Genomic DNA, 27,647 nt, shown 5'->3' with positions numbered 1-27,647 from the left:
AATTCAATCGATTGTTTATTCTGCCATCTATATAACTTTCGGAAACAGTTATGAAGGACTGATAGATCTCTAATTTCTTGTCAGTTTTTATTACCTATCTTATATAGAATTCTGATTTTTCCAACTTTTAATGCTTCTTCCTGTTCTCTAACACTCGCCATACAATTCTTCTAGTTTTATATGCAAGAAATCGTAATTTTTTTAAATATTTCAACAAGTATTCGATCAAGTCCAAATGCCTTTTTCATTTTTGTAATTGAGTGTTTTTCTTTTCTCCATTATTCTTCTCATTATTTGAAACCATTTTTTTGATGAAATTTAGTTATAGTCTCAACATGTTTTGTTCTGCTTCCAATCAGTACTTCATTTTCTTCTTTTGCACCTCTCATCTAATGATCACTTGCATTATCAACACCTTTTCTTTATGCTGCTGTTATTTTCAATTGCTATTCTTCTCATTGTGTATTTAAATGTCTTATCTTTATCCTCATTGTTTCGCAAAATTTCAGTATAATTTGTTTCTTACGCCATGCGCATCTTGTTTCATGTTTTATTATGCCTTTAATTTCCTTTTTTTTAAAATTAATTTGTCTATTTTCATTCTTTTTAAATCCCTGGATAAATCTTCAACATACTTTTTGTTAGGATGCTGTCGAAATTTTCACTGTTCAAAATTAGGTCCATTTTTAATGTCTTTTTCTAAATTTACTTGAAAGATTTCTTCTTTTTTCATTTGCAATACAGGTAACCCTCGGTTACGCGGTACTTATACAACGCAGTTTCCATATAACGCGGTACTTAAACAACGCGGCTTCGATATAAGACTGTCTACAAATTGCAGTAACCCTTTATCTTTTCATATATTTTTCACCCCAAGACTTAAAAATCAAATTTTGTCTTCGTTAAATTTGCGTCTGCCCGTATCGCGCAGGTAGCGAATTTATATTAGAGTAGGGGAAATACCCTTTAGCACGCATGTACGTCAATTGTTTGCCGTATAAAGTGTTTATTATTGAAAATTATCTTTGTTTGTTTGCTGCTTGGAAAGCGCATTAAAAATCATGTGTGTTAATCTCAAGCTGAGCAGTTTATTTTCTGGTGAGTTGCATACAATTCGTAATGCTTTTATTTATGTAAAAAAAAAAAAATTATTTTTATAGTAATGGCCACTTAAAGGGCTTTTGCGATATGGTTGAAAACGAAATTAGTGAATTAATTGATGGAGAAATAATTTAAATGAGGAGGAGCTCGTACAATTAAGAGATGACGTCGAACCAAATGGCGGGGAAAATTCTGATTGTGATGAATTCGTTAAAGAAATTAGCAGAAGGATTGAACTTGGCAAGAAAGTTATTTTACGGATAATGATCCCTTAATGGAGCGCTCCGTAAAATTCACGAGACAATTGGATATTTGTTTAGCTCCATATTATGAATTTAATAAAAAGTTGCAGCATAGTAGTAAGCAAGGTCTTATTACTGACTTCTTGATAACTAAACCAGCCGAAGTATGCAACGAGAATTATACTAATGATGTTCAAGAGATTTCAAATGATGAAGACGTCCGGCCACTCGTAAATAAAGAACATCTACGAAATGTTAGTTTTGAAGACAGTGATGACGATTAAAATATGCACTTTATTTTATTTTGCCTAAAACATTTATGCATTATGTGCAATGAAATTTACGTACAATTTGTATTTTTATAAGTTTGTACTATGTATTTTATGTTTTCTAAACTTACATGAATTACCTGAATTAAATAAAATATATTTTGTTGAGTATGTCATTATTTTTTATATAATTAAAAAAAAAAGAACGATTTCGGAACCTAACCGTACTTTTTCTATGCGATCTGAGTCTCGCATAACGCGATTTATATAACGCGGCATTTATATGGAACCTAACATCCGCTTTATACGAGGGTTACCTGTATTTCTTAGATGCTTCTGGTTTCCTATTTGTTTTTCCTTTCTATTCTTAGGTTTATCGCTGTTTTGCTTCTGACTAATCCACGATCTTTACTTAATCGATTTGTTTGATATTTATGTCTTGTACCATTTTGTGGTTCATTTGTTAATCATTTTCATTCTAATTAAAATGAAAAGCCAAACGGCTAGTTTTCTGACAATTTAATAGAAATTAAGCGGATAAAAATCCTATGTTGTTATATAGCCAGTAAGTGAAACTGAAGATCGAGAACTACGATCTATGAGTTTCAATACCGAAAAACTATCGGCGAAGGCAATTCGAAGAAAAGGTGGAGCAAGCTCCCTCACTATTCTTGATATTCTCTCATAATGTAAAACACAGCTCCTAGGAGATGTAATACTGTCATTACATTATGAGGGGAGGTCACCACCCAGACCGGTTTCAACCTTATATAGTTTTTCGGCATTAAAACTCATATAGATCGCAGTTCTCGATCTTGAGTTTCACTTACTGGCTATATAACAACATAGGATTTTTATCCGCTTAATTTCAGTGTCTTTAGGTGCATTTGTTTCAAAAGTCTCTTTCTGAAAAAACAAAAAACAAAATCATTATTATTTTTCTTCTGCCAATTCCACTAACATTTTCCTCCTTTTCATTTCTGGCATTAAAACCGTTCATTCCCGCAGATGCTTCGTGTGGATTTTTTCCCTACCTTTGCATTGAAATCTCCCATCAAAATATTAAAATAATTTGACCATTTTTCTGGAATGTGTTTGGTTATAAACAAGTTCTTCTTCTTAATCCGTGTAGGTGGATAAACCTGCCTAATTCTTAGGGTAGATCTTCTATTTCGTCTTATCGTGATTTCGTAGATATTTTTCTGTTATAAATTTTACATCTTCCGAGTTCTTTTTTATTTTATTGATAATCAAAACCAAACACACGTTTTAATTTCATCTCGTCTTCCACTTATTATCAAGTTGTTTAGATCTTGGATTGGATTTCCTTCACGTCTGTTTACTTATTTCACTTTTATTCCATTTAATACCTTCCAGCTTTTGTTTAGGTTTATTATCTTGTCATCCCCGATAAGAGTATTCACGTTATAAATAGTTTTGTAAAGAATTCTTGCTACTCCTTTCTCCTTATTTACTGACTTATCCATTTCTAAAACTTGGCCGGGTTTATTTCCATTCGAGGCAGCACTTCTTTTGTAGGTTTGGGACTGCTTTATATTTGTGGTCCGAAACAGTTCTATTTACTTTATCCATTATGGCATTGGACAATAATTTCTTCTTTTCGTACTCGTGGAGGTTTTCGATCCGATCTCCCACGTTGATCAGGCGGATTGGGAGACGCATTTTGTAGCTTTCTGCCAGCTGCATAGTTGAAGAGGAAATGGAAGGAGAAGGGGATAAAACAGACCCTTAATCCACGAGTTAATCTAATAGCATAGGGTCGGAAGAATGAGAAAGTAACAAGATGAAAATAAGGAGACAGGAAAGGGATCTGGCCACCAGATAAGCATGAAGTATAATCAAATCCTTAGTAAGTTATTATCCTGCAAAATGGTCACCTTTCAAGATTTCAATTTTATCTCCCACGTTGAAAGGCTTGCGAGCAAATCCATGGCTTTCCAGTCTTAGCCTAACTGCTACAGAACAGTGGTTAGGTGCTGTCGCTTTACAATGAGGAAAAATTCTTTGCAAACAAGCATATTTATTTGCATATTTTTAATAGACCTCCTACACAGCTATCCAAAGCTGAAATCATTTTACTCGGCTTAATCAATAGAAACGCATTGATTAGGATTCCGTGAAAAACACAAACCATTGCCTGATTCCTGAGGAAGTTTTGCTTCTAACATTTCATGAGATGCGACAATCACATCCTTTGCATTTTCGTAACGCATTTTGAAGAAAGTCGCGTTTCCACCAAAATTGATTACGATACGACATTTTTCTTAATTTCAATAAAGCAATTTTGTAAAAAGCATTTTTTTTTTTTTTTTAATTAAGCCACTATCCCTGTCTCAATGTCCTTCCCAGTTGACGGTTTTCTTTTCCATAAACCTTAGGTGACCCTCACTAGTTCTTCGTCAGTGGCTTGATTACTTGCTCATCGTAGAGTGTAGTGGTTTGTAGAGAGTGAGACACGAATCTCCTCCCTCACCTAGAGCGAGGATACTTCATGCCATTTAAAATGTACTTGAAGGGGGGGGAACTTGTGAAAGTTAATTTTATAGTGAAATCATGAACACCCGATTTAAAGTCATGTGGGAGGGGAAGATCATTTGAGAGCTTCTGTTGTAGAGAGTCACTCACTACTGGAAAGGTAACGTTTTGAATTTGTAAGAATTACGACAATTAAGTGTTTTAAAAATGTTCCTTTCGAGACAGTAAGTTAAATTGTCGCCCTCCTGCCAATTTTTTTTTTCTTTCAAAAATCGAATTTTCTTAGGTGCTCAGTTGAGATCAAGGATATTAGAAGGATAATATTCTTCATAAAATCTTGTTCTTCTATGCCTTAGCGATTCTCATTTCCCTCTCCACCCTTTCTAGTCTTCACATTGGGTTCCATCCAATATAATTGGAATGTGCACGAAACGCACGTGTCTGTTGTTACTCTCCACGTTTTTGCTGACATCTTATCAGTTTTACTGTCCTGGTTTTAACCTTCCACCATTCTCTCATTCCTTCTATTTCATTCGTTTTCTAACTCACTTGTTCTCTGACAACGAAGTATTTATGTTTGCAGCAAAGCTATGCATTACAAACTAGGCATATTGCGTTTCTGCAACTTCACAATGTGAACAGGGCTTCGCAGCGTCCACGAATTCTGTTCTCTATAAATTTTCTATTATTGCGGTACTCAACTAGTGAAATAATAGAACAGTTTATGGATGTTAAAGGGTAACAGCTATGCAAGAATCGTGCAGGTTGATAGACTCGCAGTAGCAGCAATGCGCAAATCGTTTTTCACGATTTGTGCAGTAATTTATCCGCCAGAAAAGCAATCGATTATTGTTATTTTCAATAGATAAAGGCTAGTAATAACAAATTCGTTATTTTCAAAAATAGTACAAGTGTATGCAGAATCCTCATGCTTCATTCATTTTTTATGGAAATTTGACTCGCCTCAAATTTAATGTTACTTTAAGTTTGAACAGCTGTTAACTTTATAACAAATCCGCCGAGCTATTGAATACTGCTCTCATATTTCGAGTGAGACCCCCCCCCAAAAAGAGCTAGTTCGACTTAATACAGAAGATAATTAGATTCATTTATAACACGTTTTAGCGACTCATTCCTTCCACAGGGTTTTTTCAGTATGCGTAGTCTACAAATATTTCTATTGCAAATGTTCATCTGATAGCACCGGTAATTTCCCCGCTCAGTACGAAGTCCGTGTGAAGACGTGCGGCTGCCGCCCAACAACCCTTCATAACACTCAGAGAACAAGATTCTTTCCTGCTCCTTCATCCCTGCTACTCTCGTCTGGTGTGATTGATAAGAATATAATTTAATTCAGGCTTTCAAATCAAATGCAAATAAGTTTATTTTTTTCCCACCCCACCCCCATATATATTTAGCGGAACATAAAAAAATACTCATATTGAACATCAGTGGGATGAACTGGAGGGTTGTGTGAGGTCAAGGGGCGTCTGCCCCACAACAGTCCAGTATCTGTTTACACATCTACAGGAAGAATGGTCGAAAATTCCCGTTGATCGCTTTCGTGCGCTTGTGGATATGCGCCCCATAGTATTGCTTTAGTCACTGGCGGGAAAGGAGGTTCCACATCACTGTGGAGTCCGTTGACTTCTTTCCAAGTAGTGCACACACACACACGTACGTGTGTGTAAAGTTATATCCATGCTAATAATGCTAATATATGTCAAAGTTATATGAATAAAGCTATAATCAAATGTGTGTGCTGTTTAGTATTTATTGACTAGAACACCGAGAATTAAAAATTGAAAGCAGATTTTATTCGCACGACTGGTTTCGTCTTCACAGACTTCTTCAGGTGCAAAAAACAGAGAAATAACCAGCAAGATCAGAACCGTACAGGAAGAACTGGTTCTGAACAGTACAAAAAAAGCAAATAACTGTTAAGTTCAAGCCGTGATGAGTTTTAAAAAGAATTCTCTCTTACTTCTAATTTCGCATCGAGGAACATCAAAGAGACATAAATTACAAGAGGATACGTTACCAGTACTTTATCTAGCCATGTCCTGTTTTCCGCAAATTCCAACGAGGAGGGGCTTCCACATCCAGTTCTCTGGGAAAAGTCAAATAATATTCATCGTTGTTACGACGAAATAGAAACGAAAATAATAGAAAATACTCCTTAACCCTGTACATATCAACAGTAACCAGTTACAGATTGTCACTGTTTCTGCCATCCAATATTGGCGTGCTCGAGATCTTAAACGCACGCGTATGCCTAATGATACTAGTAATAGTAATAATAATAGTTTTTTTGTTTGTTTTTTTTAAACTCATCAAGGCTTGAACTTTAACAGTTATTTGCTAACGCTTCTTGTACTGTTCAGAACCAGTTCTTGTATACGGTTATCTTGCTGGTTATTTCTGTCTTTTGCACCTGAAGAAGTCTTTGAAAGACGAAACCAGTTAATTCTCGGTGTTCTAGTCATTAAATACTAAATAACATTTACTCAAACCGAGTAAATCAATCCATAAACATATATTTGATTCGACCTAATATGAACAGGAGTATAAAATTCGAAAATTATAATTTTACATCCAATTTCCGTTCATATGCGATTATATACATACACGTAGAAGCACAATTTCTAACCGTAATATATGTATATTTTTTATGTGGTTACCACATATACGAAATGTTATTACTAAATTTAACTAAACACTAGCACATTCGTACCGTGGGTAGGCTAAGGATTTTTCCCCATTTTGTCATTTTTTTTATTTTAATAAGGTCCACAAACGCTATTCTGGAGACCAAACATGGAACTGTTTTTAGCCATTTCAGGCCTCCAGTGAAATTCATCTTCCACCTGAAGACAAACATCCATGCCCACGGCGGGATTCGTACCCGCTCTCCAACCACGATCTGACGGTTGGAGAGCGGGTACGCTGACTACTCGGTCAACCAGGCTGGTTAAGAAAAAAAAAAAAAAAAAAAGAAATAGAGGAAGCATGCGTCTCTTGCATTTAACCTCCATCGTGGTGGTGATTTTGATCTGGGAATCTATGGTCAGTGAGTGACCCCTTCCCCACAAAAAAAAAAAAAAAAGGCATAACGCGCTTGATGTTAACAGCGAAAAGACTTTTTTAAATTGGTTTGCATTTCCCGATTAATTGGAGAAGTGGATCTCAGTACGCGGAACGTCCTAAGATCCACTTCTCCAATTTGGATATACAGGGTGTCCCAAAATTCACGCACGATTTAAATTTAGCGCCATTTGTGCGGTAAAAAAATTGAAGCAAATGTTGATGCAAGGACTACTGATGGTTATTTACTTCGAATGTTTTGTATTGGATTTACCAAAAAATGGACAAACCAAGTGAAAAAGACGTTATGCACAGCACACACAGGTACGTGCTATTCGAAAAAAAAACGCATTTTCATTGTTGAGCAATATTTTAAAAATAATGAACGTTTGGCAGCTACAGTAAGCAATTTTCGTACAAAATATGGTCGGAATAGTGATTTAACTTCATCAACTGTGAAAAGATTAATTAAAAAATTAAAGGAAACTGGATCAATTAGTGATCTTATACACTCTCGACAAAATTGTCGCATTTGGGGTTCAGAAAATCCACGAGTGATTGTTGAGAAACAAATGCATCCACAACGTGTCACTGTTTGGTGCGGATTTTGGGCTGGAGGCATCATCGGTCCATTCTTCTTCGAAAATGCAGCTGGTAAGACAATAACAGTTAATGGTGCTCGCTATCGCGACATGATAATCCAATTTTTTGTGCCTAAATTGCAAGATATGGATGTGGACGACATGTGGTTTCAACAAGACGGTGCCACATGCCATACAGCCGGAGAAATAATTCAATTACTGCATGAATCATTTCCTGGTCGTGTAATTTCCGGTTTTGGTGATCAGAATTGGCCGCCCAGATCATGTGACTTAACGCTGTTGGACTTTTTTTCTTTGGGGTTTTTTGAAGTCTAAGATTTATGCCGACAAGCCCACGACCACCCACGCCTTGAAAGAGGAAATTGAACGCTGTATCAACGAAATTCAGCCACATTTATGCAAAACGGTCATGGAAAATTTCGACAAAAAAGTGCGTATGTGCCAGCAAAGCCGTGGAGGCCATTTACCCGATATGCTATTCCATGCATAACCCTATACTGTATACTTTATGAATCAATAAGAAATTACAATTTTTAATTAAAAACCTGTGTTTTCTATCAAAATTACTTTTTTTGATTTTTTTTTTTTCTATCAAAATTGCTGTTTAAAAGCTCACGATGTTATGCACAGCACTCATTGCCTTTTAAAATACCAATGTTTACAACAGTTCAAAGATGAAAACTTCGATTCCAGCGTACAATTTAACATGAACTGAGTAAAGTGCATTTGCCTGTTTCTTTGATGTGGTGAAAAAAAAAAAGTTCCAGAATGAAAATCATTCTGGAACTTTTTTTTGTCTCCTTCGGCCTAAATCCCGACACGTCTTTCCAACAGAAGGTCATCGTACTCGTACAGATCGAAGCTACTGATGTACATTTAATTTGAGCTTGAATGATTATTTGGGAATTGACTTGAATATTTCTGTCTTCCTTTATTTGCATCTTGAAAGGATAAAATTGTCAAAACCCGTATAGAAATGGGTATTCGTAGGAAAAAAAAAAAACCTTTATGCAATTATATTCTGGGAATTATTAGCTTTAAATTTTGTATTTAATAGTTGTTTAAAATTAAACAACTATTTACAAAGGTGTTTCAATTCTTTTAATTTTGAATACTTTTTAAATTAAATAAATCTTTATTCCCTAATTTTGAAATATAAATACATTTTTTTAAATTATAATTGAATTCCGGAAATAGATTTCGAATTCGTTGGTCGCGTGTATGCAATCCAGAAAGAATATTTCAAGAGTTCTTCAAACTATGATAACAAAATTAATGCTGCACAAGCTACAAGTACTGTCAGTTATACTAAATTAATTTTGTCTAAATACTGTCTACCGCATCTTTAATTCTGTTATTGCAATGCTTTACACTGATTGGAAAGAAGTCAATGGACACCTCATGGGCAAGGTGCATGGCACCATGTAACGAGTTAGTGTTTGTAGCCATTATAAATTGAATGAATACGACGCCCCCAAATCAGTGCAACTGTGAAATGTTTGCGAGAAGAGAACTGACAGAGTTTGAAAGAGGCGTTGCTGATTTGATGCCATGTTGCAGGCCTAACTGTTCAGTGAATTGTTGACAAATTAGGCCATCCCAGGTCAGCAATCAGTGATGCCATACTCAGATGGAAGCGCAGGGAATAATCTGCATGTGTTACTCGCAGTGAATGACTCACAACACATCGAACGTAACTGTAGGATGAACGATAATATGTAAAAACCGCCATTCCTCGGCTGACAAGTTGAAGGCCAAGTTCCTGGCATTCATGGGAACACGAATCTGCACAAAATCATTCAGGACTGAGGCTCACAACAGGGATTTTTAAGGTAAGGCCGCACTATGCAAGACCCACATTACCGAACCAACACGCAGCATCGTCTTCTGTGGCGCAAAGAACTTGTGACGTGAAAGCTTGAAAAGGCGTGTTTTGAAGTGACAAATCACCCTACACACTCGAACGAGCAGATGGATGGGTGTTGGTGGGGGCAGATGGCCGGTGAACATCTTACTAGAGTGAGTAAAACCAACTATGAAATTTGAAGGAGGTGCTGTGACGGTATCTTCCTGTTTTTGGTGCCATGAAAATTGAACTCTGAACATTCTGGGCAATGCAGTGCTTCTGACTTTCTGGCGTTTCTACCGAACTGATCGTTGTCTCTTTCAGCAAGATGATGCAATGTGTCATATAGATGCTACTGTAACTGCGTGGTTTGCTGGTGCGAATATCACCACACTTCACTGAACCCTGATCTGAACCCAATTGAACATCTGTGGTATTAACTGGAGCGTTGGTTGAGGTCAAGGGATGTCTGCCTCACAGCAGTCCACGACCTCATCACATGCCACCTGGAAGAATGGTCCAAAATCCCAACCGATCGGTTTTGTATGTTTATGGAAAGTACGCTCCGTAAGATTGCAATGCTGTTAATCTTCACAAATCTACTCGTTTGCCAACAGCACAAAACGTGCGAAACGGCAGGTAGGGAAACTCAAGTTTCTTTACCGAATTGCAACTGTTTGAGAGGAAAATGGATTCAATGTGTAGAAATTCAGGTTCAGTAGAACACCAAATCTGCGCGTGATGAACGGCGGTTTTAATTGGCGAGAATTTTGAAAACGATAATGAAGTGGCAGCAGTGTTTCTCGCTGAGATTACTTCCACACAGAAAAGTAAAAGTTATCATTTAACTGTCCTAAGATAAGCAAATATAGAAAGGAGGGCTAGTTGTTTGCTTACACTTGGATAAAGAATTAAATCAAGAATATAATTTCTTGGCATCTTTAATTAATAGCAAAACAAGTGTTCTCTGCCAGGTTGGCAGGAAAAGACCCAGAGGAAGATGTAGGTGGATTGATATAGTAAAAAGTGCCTTAGAAGACAGAAATATAAGATCTGATGATGTTAGCGTCTTGACAGGTGAGATTGATTTGGAGAAATAGGAAGTTAGTAATGATGTTTTTCATGTAGTACTATCATATCCTCTACATCCCTTGAGGATACATGTCAGGAATTTGATGATGATGACTATATTTGGTTAATTTTTTTTTTTTTTTTTACTTCAAAGAACAGTTAAGTTTCTGACATAGTCATTTTTATTATAAGCTTCTGTTATTTATCATCAACTTAGGATAGAATATGTAGTTTATAATAAATCCACCTTATGTCAGAAATGCTGACTGGTAAATGTTTGTTATTGTAAATAATTTTATCCATTTTTTTAAAAATAACAAGAAAAATCTGTGATCATATTTAATTCAACAGTAATATGAAATAACACTTGTTAATTATTCAGGGGTTACTGCTTCCAGTGAGTAAAAAACAAGAACTTGAACAATCTGATTCTCATGATTAACAGAGCAAAATGAATAATCAAAAGGAGTTTGTATTTTGATGTATCCAAATTTAACTAAACAATATTTGCATATTAAGTGCAAAAAATAAAGAAGGCAATTTCAATCAGCACTTAAAAGATTAGTTCACAAACATTCTTAGATTATTCAGACATATTGCAAGAGATAAACTAGGAAACTGAATTTAAAAAAAAAAAATCAATTTTATTGTCCATAGAGCTGCTAAGTAGATCATTAAAGTAATTTTGAAACAACATTTATAACGCTAATAAAAAAAAATGACTAACAAATTATTTTATCTTACATATCAACAACTTCAGTAAAATCTTCACAAAGAAATCATTTTATTTAGTCTAGTATATATCACATTCAAAACTGTTGCTATGACTGAGCAGTTCACATAAATAACAGCTTCTATGATTCAAGGATGGTAGAAATGCTACTGTTTAGACATCAGCCATAAGTTAGATGCTTGTTTCAGAAAAATTTTGAATTCTATCTGTTTCCTTCAATAAATTAAATCAATCATACATAGGGTGGGTATGAACCCATTTATGTTCTGCAGAGTAGTTACAGAATAGATACCACAATCCAAAAACACTATGCTATTTGCCACTAAATTGTATTACTAAGAACAATAGTGTGAAAAATGCAGTTTTTAAACCAACTTCTAAAAGGAAAGTATTTTTATTTTATTTTATTTTTTTGTTAAAAAAAAAAACTATTAAAAGTGCTTTTAAGCTGTGATTTGAAAACAAATGCTTAAACATATGAATATATTACAACAATTCTGTAATCTGAAATAGCTTAATATTTTAATAACAAGTAATAAAATCCATAAATCAGTATACATAAAAAGTGATTTTTTAAATGCATAAATCTACATAACTTTGTTGTGAGATATACATACTTTTTTTTTTTTTTTACAAAGTGCATATACATACATATAGAGGTGGGGGTGAGAGAGAGAGAGGTTGTTCAAACATTTTTAATATACAACTAGACAGAGGATTATGAAAGTTATAACTGCTCATGAAGACAGGTATGAAATAACTAATTTCTAAACATGGTATCTATAAATAATAATGCTGAAAAGATTGCCAATATACTGGTGTAAAATCACTGAAGTGAGTAAGACTTAAAAAAAAAAAAAAGTTATTTTTCCCCCCCTTTGAACCTATTGGTTCAAAGCTGACCACTCTCAGCAACAACAATCTTCTTGGTTGTTTTTCCATTCTGGGTGCCAAATTTTTCTATTTCTCTTACAACATCCAATCCTTCAACAACTTCACCAAATACAACGTGCTTACCATCCAACCTGAACAAGCAAAAAAAAAAAAAGTATGATTTTATGTATGATGCAAAATCTGATCTCATAAAACTTTCTTATTCAAAAATTACCTACCACTAGCAGAATATAACACTTGGATAGCTGACACCTAGTAGTATAACCATATATATAATTATATCATCCATACACCCAAGGTCACAAGATATATAGCATATTAGTGCAATATGTGTGGACAAGGGGAAAGGAAGAGAGGAATCTGTTCAAACAAAATGTGAATAGGTGAAGGTTGTATTCTTTAGGGAAGGCAGAGTGGGGGAGACTGTTCTAAAAAAAAGAAGTAGATGGAATGAAAGAGGAGGCAGTGAAGTTGGTTTGGTGAGTTTCAGGATGAACCATAAAAGGGTGTTGATTAGCATTGTTTTGGAGGAAAGTAGAAGAGAAATAATAGAAAGTATCTATAGAAGAGGCCCAAGGCAGAACTTGAACATCTATGAGAAAAGGATTGAAGTGGATGTGTGTGAGAGAGGGATCATAAATTAGCCAGATTATCCTCTTCTGGAGAGAATTGAGCACTCCTAGAGAGGATTTTGGTGCATCGCCACAATATGGGAGCAATACTCCATGGTTGGACCGATTTGTATAGAGTTAGCAGCTGTAAAGCGATAGTTGAAATGTATTTGTGCCAGGAAAGATTGGTGATGTAGATCAGTCCAAGAAGGGAAATCTGATTGTGTTCGGATATCTCAGTATTACTGAAGGTAAGGAGGACGGATGTGACTTCTTTCTTCTGAGAGATCAGACAGGACTGAGTTTTGGTGGCATCAAAGTCTACAAGGTTGTCTTTGCCCCATTGGGATTATAGCTAGGAGATCAGAGTTCAGGCCACTGGACGTGGTGGATCTTGAGGATTCTATTTGAGTACCACAAGGTTTTGTCAAATGAAAAGGAGGAATGTAGTGTGCTGCCATCAGCAAAGCTATGGATAAAATTGAAAGTCTGTGAGAGCAGGTCATTTATATACAAGAGGAAGAGAGTGGGTGGAATAACAGAACCCTGGGGTACTCCTGAACTAATGAGGAAATCTGTCCACCATGATATGTAGCGAGCAACCAGTAATAAAGTTGGTGATCCAGTTAGTGTGGAAAGCAGACCACAGGATGGCAGTTTGTTGAGTAGGTCCCTGTGCCAAACCTGATCAAATGCCTTTGAAATATCGAGGGCAACCATGTGAGTTTCTTAAAATTTTTCCATGGCTAGAATCCAGAGGTGGGTGGAGAAAGTAAGATCAGCTGTTAGATCGTGACTGGTAGAATCCATACTGCTGGTTACTGATTTGGTAGGTCTCTCATTGGTTCAAGAGTTTAGTTGTTGACCTCCATATTTTTTAGAGAGAACAGAAGTGTGAGAGCAACTGGACGGTAGCTTGTTTGGTTGACTTTTATCATCTTTCTTTGGGATAGGCTGGATATAGGCTTGTTTCTATATTGTAGGATGGATGCCAGTTGAACAGGATAAACTGAAGAGGCAATACAGGATAGGTGTTAGTGCTAGGGAATGATTTTTTTTTTTTTTAACACAATAGATGGGATACGATGAGGACAAGATGCCTTATTTGTGTTCCAGTTATTAAGGATTCTTTGGATTTCTTTCTCTCCACTCCAAGAATAGATCTTGGTGGAGTGGAAAGAACTTTGCCCATGTCATCAATGCAAGGAGGAAACCTGGGTGGAAAAAAGTTGCATCCAATGGCCTAGGTAAGAGACCAGAAGGAGCGACTGCCATTTGGGCAGGAGGTGAGTTTGCAGCATTTGGCCCTTTCAAAGTTTGATTTGGATTTGGTGGTGATGATTCTTTTACAGCTGTTGTGAACTGTAGTACAGGCAGAATAAGCAGCTGGAGGGTTGGTCTTCAGCCATTCATGGTATGCAGAGGTTTTTTTCTTTTACTGCATTGGCACACTTTTTTGAGAACCAAGGCTTGGATAGTGGAATTAAGTTCTGTTATTCGGTCTGAGCAAGTGTTTGGATCACAAGACCTGAAATAATAGTTGGACCATGGGAAGCAGGAAGAGAAGTCAGAGGTCATTCCATTTGATGCCCTTATAGTGCTAAAGGACACAAGACTGAGAACTGGTGGGTGAAGGTTGTTCTCTAGTAAAAGACTTGTATGAGGTTGTGATCTGAGTTACCAAGAGGAGACTTGACATCTACAGTATACTTGGATGGGGGAGCTTGTCAGGAAGAGGTTAAGTGTTGGCAAATTGGAGGGGACTGTTAGGTATTTTGGTAGGGAGACTGATGATCTCTGATGAGTCATTGCTGATGGCATCCCTGCCTGCTTGATCAGTGAAACTGGAGAAGAGAAGCCAATATGAGTTGGAAGTTGAAGTCCCCAAGAAGAATGACTGAGCTTGAGAGAGAGAGTTGAAGAGGTTGTAGTGGTTAATGTTGTTTGGAGAGTGATAGATCACATGAAAAGGGCCAGTTGATTTGTTAGGAAAATTCTGAGCCAAAGCAGAACAAACAGTAGGGATTTAAGGTTTTGCAATCTCTGGCATGGTATGTACAAATGCTGCCCTTGTGTCAGGAAGAATTGTAATGTGTAGTTTGGACAGTGGTTGTTGACGTTGGCAGTTAAGGTTTTGAAAGGAATAGTAATTCTGGTGTATGCGACTGTAGGTGGTGGTATACATTGTTTATGTTGCTGTTTAGGCCACAGACGTTGAAATGAATGCAGAATCTATTTTTTTTTTTTGTAAGAATTAATGTTCATGGGTTGTTTGTGGGGGGGGGGGTATTTTTAACTTTTTTTTTTGTATTTTGTGCCTTGCATTTTATTATTATTATCATTATCTAAAACCTGCAAGAAGTCAAGGACTTATCGAGGGATACTATAAATCACCCAAACCAGTTGTCATACCTTCCCCTAAATTCATTCACACTACATGCCCACTCACTATCCCTAAAGGCAAACTATTCCATTCACTCACTTCTCTCTGGGAGAAAAACTTAGCTCTTATCCATTTCTTGACTGTTAACAAACTTATACTAATGCCAGGAGCATCCAGAATAAGGGAGAGGAATTGGTGGCACAGATAGCAATGGCCAAAAGTTATTGGGATCACTGAGATGTGGTTGACAGAAGGGGATATAATAACAGGAATAGAAGTCGCTGCGTACAGCATTTTTCATCAGGATAGGAGGGGAAAGCGTGGTGAGGTGCTGCTTATGATAAATGATGACCTATGTCCTCTAAGAGTGGAGGCTTTGGAAGGAAGTGAGACAAATGATTTTGAGAGCATACAGTGTGAGGTAGAGGTAGTCAAGACAGGATATTTAGTGGGGTGTTGCTACAGACCCAGGAGATGTTTAGACAGTTAAGTTTGGCAAGTGCAAGAAGAATGATTGTTATGGGAGATTTTAACTACAGTAGTATAAATTGGAGAGAGGAAGATGCATGTAGCAATAGGGGAATGGAATTTCTAGAATTCTTGAGGGACAAATGTCTTAGGCAACATGTAACAGAGGGAACAAGAGGTTCAAGAGTTTTGGATTTGGTTATAGCATCAGAAGAGTTGATAATAGCTGAGATGACATCTCTCTCACCAGTTGGAGAGAGTGACCATATGGTTTTGACTTGGAAAATGAATAGACATGGAGGAGTATCAAAGAGATGGGAACTTATGTGGAATTATAAAGCAGGTGATTATAATAATCTTAGACGTCAACTTCGGGAAGTTTCATGGAGGGAGGAATTGGAAGGCCGGGATATCATTAGTGCATGGGAAATTATGAGAGAATATTTGTTAGCAGCAATGGTAAGTTGTATACCAAGAGTGAAGAAGAGGACACAATTTGGAGTAAAGTGGATGACAAACAATATTAAATAGAAATTGCATGCAAAAAAGAGGCTATGGAAGAGATATAAGGAGAAAGGCGAAGAGAAGATGCACGAAGAATATAAGACACTGGCCAGAAGAGTGACTAGTGTGGTAAGGAAAGCGAAACTGGAATATGAGAGGAGATTGGCCCTAAGATCCAAAGAAAATCCTAGGGAATTTTTTAGATATGTGGCCAGTAAGAGGAGAAATGACTGTGGAAGAATGATATTGTGGAATAAAAATGGGAATAGAATGACTGATGCAGAGGACATAGTGGAATTGTTCAATGAACACTTTATTGGAGTATTTCATCTTAGAGATGTCAGTTTTAATGCTAGAGGGATAGGGCAGGTTCGAGGTTTAGAGGTACAGGAGGAGAGTGTGTTTCAGATACTGAGTACTCTGGATGTAAGTAAAGCTTTGGGACTGGATGGTATTTCACCACGAATTTTGAGAGAATGTGCTAAGGAACTGACAGTACCTTTAACCTGGCTTTTCAATGAAATTCTGGCTGTGGGAAAGATGCCCAGGGAATGGAAGGAAGGTAAGATAGTGCGATTGCATAAGGGTGGTAACAGACTGGAATGCCTAATTATAGGCCAGTCTGTGTGTCATCAGTAGTTGTATCTTGGAGAAAGTAGTGAGGGACTGTATAGAGCATTGGGCAGATGAGGGTAATGTTATCTGTGAGAGTCAACATGGATTTGTGAAAGGGTGCTCTTGTTTTAGCAATATGCTAGCCTTTAATAATAAAGTTACAAGAACATTAGATGAGGGAAAGGCATATACTGCAATTTTCTTAGACTTAGCAAAGGCATTTGACACGGTGCCACATGATAAGTTGATATTTAAGTTGCAGCATATGGGTCTGGATGTCAGATTGGTCAACTGGATTCAGGATTGGATGTCTGATAGGTATCAGAGAGTTGTGTATGGTGGAGCAGTTTCAAGGAGGCAGAGGGGTACGAGTGGGGTCCCACAGGGCTCGGTACTAGGACCTATATTGTTTAACCTTTATATCAATGACATTGCCAGTGGATTGCAAGGGGATATTCAGTTGTTTGCGGATGATGTGAAGCTGGGAAGGATTATTAGTAATAGTGCAGATGTGATAGCCCTGCAAGAGGATTTGAATAAGCTAGATAGATGGGCAAGTGAATGGGGGTATAAGTTTAATGCAGCAAAATGTAAGGTCTTGAGGTTTGGGAAACATCAATGGGATGCTGCATACTCTATGGGAGGAGTTATACTGGAGGAAGTAGGGGGAGACAAGAGATCTGGGGTTGATGATCGATAAAAACCTGAAATTTAGGGGACATATTGCAAAGGTGGTGAAGGTAACACAGAGGATTGCTGCAATTATGAGAAGGACACTGATCTGCAGAGATAAGAGGGTTATCATTCCGTTGTATAAGTCTCTTATCAGACCACACTTGGACTATTGTTCTCAGATTTGGTCCCCAGGATTTGAAGGGGATAAATTAACTGTGGAAAGGATACAAAGACGGATGACAAAGATGGTTTCAGGACTGTACAATTTTGGTTATAAGGATTGGCTGAGGGAATGTGGACTGCAGAGTTTGGTGGATAGAAGAAGGAGAGGTGATATGATTGAGACTTTTAAACTGTTGAACGGTGGTTAGAGGGTTGACACTGGGGATTTCTTTTGCTTGGTTGAACAGCGGGAAGGAGTGATGACAAGAGGCCATCCCTGGAAGTTACGAAAGGAAACTGTGAGCAAGAGGGTGAGGAGTGGTTTCTTTGCGTGGAGGGTGGTTGAACCATGGAATGCATTGCCTGATGGAGTGGTGAGAGCGAGAACGGTCAATGAGTTTAAGGAGTGGTATGACAGACTATGTTTCTTAGGGAGGACCTCCCATCGATGAGTCTTGACAGACTTTATGTTCTTAGGAAGGACCTCCCACGATGAGTCTTTTGACTCCATGGAGGCCTGAATAATAATAATAAAACTTCCATGGATGCCCCCGTGTTCTCTCCCCACCTTCCATATAACGAAAAATTTCATCAAATGATATCCTATAACACACATTCAAAAGTCTATCACATCACCCCCTCTTTCTTCTGTTAACCAGAGTCTGTAATCCACATACTCTCAATCTATCCTCATTTCGTGATAGCAAACTGACAGTTCCACTCCACTCACAAGGTCATCTACTCTTCTCCTCACAGTTCTTCCCAACTTTGCATCATCAGCAAACAACTGCATATCTCCAGTTAAGCCTGTCACAATATCATTAACATACAAGTTAAACAATAATGGCCCTTAAACAAACCTCTATGGCGTTCTTCTAGTGACCATCCTCTTTTGGAATACCACTCTCCATACACAACCTACTAAGATATACCTATTTGACAGTCAATCATCTCGACAACTCATTAGTCTCTTATTCAATCCCATCTGCTTCAATTTAGTTAGCAGGTTATGAAGCGTGACTTCCCCTAACGAGCACCATGCTGACCATCATAGGGAATACTGCTGTCACCAACCCAATTTTGAACCCTAATCCTCACTAACCTTGCTAATGTCTTAACAACTGAAGATACAAATTGGACTATGATTTGTGGCCTCACTTATCTCTCTCTCTTCTTTGAAGAAGAACAATTTTTTCCACTTTCCACTTCTTTGAGGTTTGTTCTATTGCAAGACTCATGTTAAACAGGTGTGCCAAGGGTGCTATTAATTTCCTAGAGCATTCCTTGAAGAGATGCAATGAATATTATCTAGTTCTACTGCCTTATTAACATCAAGTTTATTTAATATCTCATATACCTTCTACTCACTCACCTTTATTAGGTTTAATAACATTTTCGTTCAGAATGTTGAACTATACAGATTGAATAATAGATGATAGCTTGCATCATTATCTTACACCAAACCATTTTCTGTATATCCTTCAATTCTAAGCGACTGGTACTTTATATGAATTTACAGATCATTGATTCCTTTTAAAGTAAAATGTTGACTCTAACACCATGTTTGGCATAATCCAACCTTACTTTGTTTTATTTAAGACTTAAACAACCAAAGTGAATTCACTTAAACTACAATAAGTCTCACGATCATTATCAACACAGTTCTGCACCTTTTTTTTGATATTCAGCGTACTGATGTGAGACCTGATTGAAAATTGTGTGATAAATTATGTAATATTTTTCATTTTAATTGGTAGTATTATGTCTTATACTTATCTGTTTCATTCTAATAAAGTTAGCATGTTGACTGCTAACTACATAATAGTTCATTGCTGATATAGGTATTTCAAATGGGGAAAAGGAAATAAATGAGAGCAGTAACACAACAGATTTGTAAAATAAACACAAAAACTGCAACACCAGAGTTGTACTAAAATGATTTCTGAGCTGCATAAATGTTTATATTATTGGTTTAAAGTTTCTAGATTCATAGAAGAAGGGAGCATCTAGCTTATTAGAAGTAAGGGACACTAAGATCAACAGGGAGTCAACATAAGTCACTTTTTTTTTATAGGTCTCACACAGAGGTGCAGATCTTTCATCTAGCAAAATGGGAAAATTGAAAAAAGAACACACAATTAATAGCCATAATTCCAAAACAGCTCAAAATGTGAGTCTTATTTTAAGACTACCTTCAGCCATAAGTTACCTATATACAGTGGTGTAGCTAGAGCTTTTGCCGCCCCTCTCAATACACACCAAAAATACTACAAGAAGTCAAAATAACGTATAGGGAAATAAATTAAAACACTATGTTTATTTTTGAAGTAAAACTTTAATTTCAACATTCTAAAATGTTATTTTTCTTGCTTTTTTCTGTTAGCAAAATCATCGATGACATTGGTGAAGTCTATTTCATAGTAATGTAGGTAATTCTTAATCAATTTTATTTAGAAAAACTCCTCTCACAACTAGCAACACTTACAGCAATTGTGAGGAAAATTCGCAGTTGTATTACAATATTTGGAAATGAGTTATTGAGACTGTATTTTAAAATTAACTGCAAAAGTTAAAGGTTCAAAGTGCAGCCCGGGGCAGACTGTTCCCTCCGTTCCTCCCTAGCTACACCTCTGCTTATATATGTATTCATCCACTGGGCATACACATAACTAGTTCTCCATTTTTTTCATTATTATTTTGGATTGTTTCCACTGGTCATTTGATTATATTGCATTTTGCTGTATACCAGGTAAATTGTGCTCCAAAAACTGAAGTTGTGAGTTAGCTGACAGGTTTTTCCTACCAGAAATTAGTTCATCCTGCAAAATAGCCAAACTAACAAGCTGACAAACAATACATTGGCTGCTTAGCCTCAGTTGTTTTGACTAATTCCAAACAACAACCATCCAAATGTTTAGTGAAACAGCAACAGCTTAATAACTTACATAATTTACTTTGTTCTTATATAGGGCTTCTGTCTGGTTGCACACTGTTAGTGAGAGTGTTAAACTTTACCAGACAGCTGTTTCACTTACTCATTCATTTTCAGTTATCTAGAAAATTCACTTTTTTTGCTAATGACAAGTACATTACATTTTTTTTTTTTTTTGACAAACCATATTCCTTCACAATTTTAAATGTTCTCTAAATAATTCATTGCTACAAAATTGATACTTGTCACCTTCTATTTTAGTAAAACTAGAAGTTTAATTTTTTTTCTTATAACAAATGCAAAAGTAAGTTTACTTTGTAATCTTGCTTTCAGAAATTATCATAATCTCTAAACAAAAAAGTCTCCTTCCTGGAATTTTCCTAACACATTGCATGGCACATAATGAACCTCCTAAGAATTTTTTTTTTTTTTTCTCTTATTCTACTTCCAGCATTCCTGTGAACCTGTGAACACTTGTTAATCCATTTAGTTGCTTTAGGTGTAATTCATCAAACTCAAGGCTTATTGAATCCAGTATATTAAATCTATTAAGTCAACTAGTTTGCATGTTTGGCAGGATGAAAAACCAAAGTTAAGAGGAAGTGAAATAGACGATACTATGGTAATATTATATAATTTAAGTTTACGTTATTACTAATTTCCTATGAACATTTTTTTTATTATTATTATGATTCAGGCCTTCATGGAGTCAAAAGACCCATCATGGGAGGTCCTTCCTAGAAAACAGTCTATCATACTACTCTTGAACTCATTGATTGTTCATGCTCTCACCACTATCAGGCAATGCATTCCATGGTTCAACAACCCTCCATGCAAAGAAACCAATCCTCACCCTCTGTTCACAGCTTCCTTTTGTAACTTCCAGGGATGGCCCCTTGTCCTCGCTCCTTCCCCCTGTTCCACCAAGTGAAAGAACTCCCTAGTGTCAACCCCGTAATTACCTCTCAACAGTTTAAAGGTCTTAATCATATTATCTACGAAACTTTGCAGTCCACATTCCCTCAGCTGATCCTCATAACCAACATTGTATAGTCCTGAAACCATTTTTGTTAACCACTTCTGTACCCTTCCCACAGTTAGTTTATTCCCTTCAAATCATGGGGACCAAATCTGAGAACAATAGCCCAAGTGTGGTCTGATCAGGGTCTTAGAGAATAGAGTGATAACTCTTATTTCTGCCGGTCAGCATCCGTCTCAGTATTGTAGCAATTCTCTGGGTTACCTTCACCACCTTTTCCAATATGTTCCCTGAATTTCAGGTTTCTATCAACCATCACTCCCAGATCTCTTGTCTCCCCTACTTCCTCCAGTACAGCTCCTCCAACAGAGTATGCTGCCTTCCATCGATGTATCCCAAACTTCAAGACTTTACATTTTGCTGCATTAAATTGACACCCCCATTCATTTGCCCATCTCTCCAGTTTATTCAAATCTTTTTGCAGGGCTGCCACATCTGCACTATTACTAATAACCCTTCCTAGCTTCACATCATCTGCAAACAACTTCCTAAATTAATCTGTTGTGTCATGTCTCCAGTCTTCACATCATTGTCTTCTATCATTTAGACCTTACACTTAGAATTTCTAAGGCACTCCAAAGTCATCAATCTTAGATTTTTTTTTTCCTTGCACAAAAACTAATCGTATATCAAAAGAAAAATTTTCCTCAGAACTCATTTGTTGTTTCTAGTTTTCAATTAACTATTTGAACTTCTCACATTCATTAAGCTTGTTTTAAGCCATGTTCTATATATATTTATTTATTCAACTGGCTCAGCTGATTCTCTCATTTCTTTCAAAATTTAATTTTCTATTCAATTACAAAATTATGCCCCAATAGCTAAAATATTTTACTTGGTCTTCAGGTTTTCAAGATTGTTCATGTTTTCCATATTCTTGCTCATTTTCATAGTTTTTATCTTTTATTACTATGTTTATACCAAATGTGTTACAGCAGTTATTCAGTTAGTCCTGAAGACTCGAATTTGTTTAGATGCAGAGTGTTAGCTGTACAAAATAAAGGGCTGAGATTAATATCTCTAATTCTGACATCGAGTTTAATTTCAGTTGTTTTTTTTTTCATAATGTAATTCATATCATCTATAAAGATGAAGAATAACAGTTAAAATTATCTTCAGACCTCCATGGAGTGACTCATCACAGGAGATCTCTCTCTCTCCTCCCCCATAGTGCATTTGGAATAACAACAATGGGATGTTGCACCATTTGAATCGAAAAGAGCTGAGTTCAATGCTCATCATGCTGAGAGGAATCTTTATATGAGCTTTTTCAACTGAAGGTGAATTAACTGATCTCATATGGAGGTAGCAGAGTTTTTCATCCCACATACAGACAAATTGGAATGAGAACACATGCAATTTACAGACAAAAAATACTATTGTTGGTGATGAGCAGTAGATGGTGTTGTATGTAGATGGCAGTTGCAGAATTAAGTAGAGGAGATGATGATGAGATGAGTCGAGTACAGTGCTCTCCTGAAATCAAGTGTCATGTAATAATATATATATATATTCACATTCTCTGGGGTCACCACATTCCAATGATTCACCACTCTTCATGCAAAAATCTGCTTCTCACATCCTCCTTATACAGCTTCTAGAGATGACCTCTTGCTCTCTCATCTGAAGCCATTCCATAAAAATCTCTTCAACATTAATTTGATAAAAACCTCTTGCCAACTGATGTCTCTATCATATCCCTATCCACTAGACTCTGCAAATCTATTTTCTAAACCTTTCTTCATATTCAGCATTTCAGAAACCAGATTAGTCAATTACTTTGGGAACCTTTCCAATATCTCTTCATCCTTTTGAAAACCAGGCAACCAAATCTGTGCAGGGTAGTCCATATGTGACTTAATCAGATATCTGTAGAACAGGTATAAGACAAACAAAGTCTACAGGAGAGGATCATTAATTAACTGGATTGTCCTCTTTTTGATAGCACTGAGCAATCTTTGAGAGGATTTTGGTGCACTATCCCATATTCCATGGTTGATGTTGTTGGGGTTGTGTGGAATATCCCATATTCCACACAACCCCATCTACTGCTCATCACTAGCAGGAATTTGCATATAGTTAGCAGCTATAAAAGTGTGAAGTAGTGTTTTGAGTGGGAAAAGTACTGAGCTTTTTTGGCAGCTGCAGAACCTATGGTTTGAGATGTGTTTGTGGCAGGAAAGATTGGAGATGAAGGTCATTCCAAGAAGAGAAATCTAATTATTTGGATATTAGGTTATTATTGAAGCTTAGGAGAAGAGATGAAAGTTCTTTTTTGTGAGAGGTCAGATAGGATGGAGTTTTGGTAGCATTAAAGTCTACAGCATTGCCCTTGCCTCATCCAAACAGCTAGGAAATAGGAGTTCAGGACATTGGTCATGGTGGATCTTGAGGGTTCTACAATTGGACTACAAGGTTTGTTAAACGAAAAGGAGGAATGGAGTGTACTGCCATTTGCAAAGCTATAGACAGGATCTGGAATCTGTGAGAGCAGTTTATTTATATACTATTGAATCTTTGGTTCTAACAATGGAAATCTACACAATATAATACCAGTGCTAATATCTAACAAGGAAATTTACACATATTTGAAGCTTATCATTACCAATCATCTCAAAAATCCATTTATTCTTAATATGTAACAAAAACTTACCAACTTGTTTTTACAGTTGTGATGAAGAACTGAGAGCCATTTGTGTTTGGTCCTGCATTAGCCATTGATAAAGTACCTAATGAATTTATGTAAGTCAGTAAAGTCAAAATAATGATAATCACATAATTAAAGCAAAGTAAAGTTAGTTTATAAATTATTTAATTACAAAACAGCAAATGATCTCTTCTCATTTATACCATGTAAAAAGAATGCTAAAGGAAGAACAACTTTAAAGAATAGTGGTATAGCAGAGTCATAGTTTAGAGGGCCAATTGCAAAAGTGCACAAAATAGCTCAACAGATCACTTAGATGTTAAGAATCACTGACAAATATGATAAGAAAATCACTATCCCTCTTTAATAAGACTTTGTTATGACCACACTAGTACTACTGTGTACAAATTTTCTCACCTGGGTTCTTGATGAAGAAATGGTAATAGAGAAGATCCACAGGTGATCAAAATGAGCAACTCAGTGTGGATGCTTAGATATTGATTACCACTATGTTTTTGTTTCAAGGAGGAAACACATTTCAAGATAGAAAGACAAGTAGAAAGGCTTGTTTCTTTATAATAAAAATTCAACAGTTCTTGTTGAATTTTTATTATTATTATTATTACATAACACCTCCAGGAAGTCCAAAGACTCATTGAGGGAGTGCGCCTACAGCTCTCCATCTCCACCACTCCAATCCACCAAGCACAACTACATTCATCATCTACACCAATGCCATCTACTGCTGACCACCACTACTAGTACTATTTTCAGACAATTACAAATATCCATGTCCACAGCTTTTTGGCTGGAGAGCAGATAAGCTAACCACTCGGCTAACCAGGCCATTATAATAGTTTAATTCACAACACAAAACACAAACACCTACTTGTTTGATTTTCAACCCAACATCTTCGGAGCACAAACAGGTTTGTCAGGATATGCAAACAGCGATTAGGTAATAGTGGGAAAAGTTTAAATTTGTAATGAACAACACAAAGAACCAAAGTTCTAATTAGCTATGCTGTTGTTGGATATATATATATAGGAATGGGAGACACTTATTTGATTCCTTTTTCATTATAAAATGGATTTTAGAATGTTGGCTGTTTGGGAAAACAAATACATTTGGCACCGTCGTTATGGAAACTTGTCCAGCAAACTGTGCCTTAGAGACCTTTTCACACAGGATTGGGTGGAAAAAAGAGCTATGCAGAAATCATTACAAGTCAGAGAGACTGTTTTTGGAATCAGCAGTAGCTTTAAAACTTCAATAAGTATGACTGTATCAGGGTACCAAAAATCAGGGAAACAGTCATTTTAAGATATAGTTTCTGACTTGTAATGATTTTCTGTGTAGTTCTTTTTTCTATCTAATCCTGTGTGAAAGGGTGTCCAAAGCATGGTCTGCTACTAGACTCAAGTTTCCATAATGAGGATGCCAAATGTACTTGTTCCCCAAACAGCCAACATCTTAAAATCCACTTTATAATGAAAAAAGGAATCAAATAAGTGTCTACCCTTCCTAGATACACTACACACGTCTTCTTAAATGGTTTATCTTTTTCTTTCTTTTAGAAATTATGGACTTTACAACTGTGTTATCACACCTCCAGGGAGACCAAAGACTCATCGAGGGAGGGCATCTACTCTACAACTCTTCGTCTCACTACTCCACCAACCTTCATCATCTACCACCACCACCAGTACTTTCACAGACAATCACAAACATCCATGCCCACAGCAGAATTCAAACCCACTCTTTTAAATTTCCCAACGTTTCAATCTTCATATTAAGATCATCATCTGGAGTATATCTTACTATACAAATATACAAGGACAAGCTGAGTTACATTACACACAGTAAGCTAAAGAAACAATGATTGGATCACCAGTTATTCTACTGGCATGACCTCTAGTGAAAGTACAAAAAAATTAATTAATTATTTAGAAACTACATCAAAGCTAAATACTATTTAAGAAAACTTCTATTTTTCTTAAATAGAATTTAGCTTTGATGTAGTTTCTAAATAATTAATTTGTAATTTTTTTTTTTCCACTAGAAGTCATGCCAGTAGAATAACCGGTGATCAAATCATAGTTTCTTTAGCTTACTGTTTATAATGTTACTCAGGATATAAACAAGAATTCGATGTGTAGAAGCAGTAACCTGGTAAGAGTTGTCCTTTCTGTAACCTGTGAAGCTATAAATGTTAACTCCGTCGGATATATTTTGACCTTAGCTGTGGTGTTATGTCGATTAATGATCAGATGTTAGATGTATTAAAGTACTTTCCCCTCGAAATAATAAGTCTCATGTTGTTCTATTGAGTGTTAGCTGACTGAGAAAAATTATAGTGTAGCCTGTCATAAGATTAATTATTGTAACATTTGGAAGGTCGAACTTTTAAGAACTGTTTTCAACTTGACTGACTGAACATAAAGAACTGATAAATGAATGTTTGATAATTTATGGATTGTGATTATTCTGAATACTTTAAACTGAGCTGATATATTTATGATATGATTCATCCACTTGGATAGAAAGAAATATGTCAGAGAAATACTAATGCTTTATGCATTAACAATTGTTAACATTACTCAAGATCCTCAAACCTAATTGAGAAGATATTAATGTCTGAATATGAATTCTTATAATATTTTAATTAGATAACCTTTTTCAGATAGTTATACTTAAATGTATATGTACTTTTCCACATTAAATCTTTTCTTTGTTGAGTTAAACTTGGGTGTTTGCCTGATTTTCTTTCATTGCTCATAAAATTAATTGGACCTTTGCAGAAGCCTTAAATACTAGTAATAACTTCAGCCTGAAGATAAAGTGATAATATAAGTTTAGTTGATGATTGATTCCTCTATATTATTTAGACTAATCTGAATATAGGGTAGCACAGTATAATATAATTTTTTTTTATATTCAAATGAGCATCATTCAACAACTAACCAAGTAAAAACCGGAAATTTAAGAGATAAGATAAGACTAACAAACCAACATAAATGGAACAGTTAGCAAGGTAGGATGACACAACAAAATACGAAGAAGTAAGATATACAACACAACAAAGTTAAATTTATAACACGGTTGTAAAGTCCATAATTTCTAAAATGAATGTTGATCACCATGCAACACTAAAAGAAAGGATTATCTTTTTCTACTTGCAGAAGGACTATACATAGTGGAAGATATATGAACAAACATTCACACACCATCATCCAGCACAACAGTATGGTATACTAAAAAACCTAATAGCC

General features: G+C 36.2%; 1 protein-coding gene across 1 annotated transcript in view; it reads right to left on the bottom strand.

The window, feature by feature from the left end:
- Nucleotides 1-11,478: 11,478 nt before the first annotated feature.
- The window catches only part of LOC150104413 (peptidyl-prolyl cis-trans isomerase-like), a 162,233-nt gene continuing 146,064 nt past the window's right edge, over nt 11,479-27,647 (bottom strand). The window contains exons 4-5 of the mRNA XM_090396478.1: nt 24,381-24,456; nt 11,479-12,469 (exon numbers count right to left, since the gene is read on the bottom strand). Of these exons, the coding sequence (XP_090252604.1) occupies nt 12,337-12,469; nt 24,381-24,456 (209 nt within the window). The 3' untranslated portion in view covers nt 11,479-12,336. The remainder of the gene's footprint in view (nt 12,470-24,380; nt 24,457-27,647) is intronic.

This window comes from Typopeltis vanoorti, chromosome 8 (assembly GCF_054136105.1).
Source record: "Typopeltis vanoorti isolate ZY-2024b chromosome 8, IOZ_Tvanoo_1.0, whole genome shotgun sequence".
NCBI lineage: Eukaryota > Metazoa > Arthropoda > Arachnida > Uropygi > Thelyphonidae > Typopeltis > Typopeltis vanoorti.
Note: the sequence above shows the minus strand (reverse complement) of the source record. Positions and strands in the feature narration are given on the sequence as shown.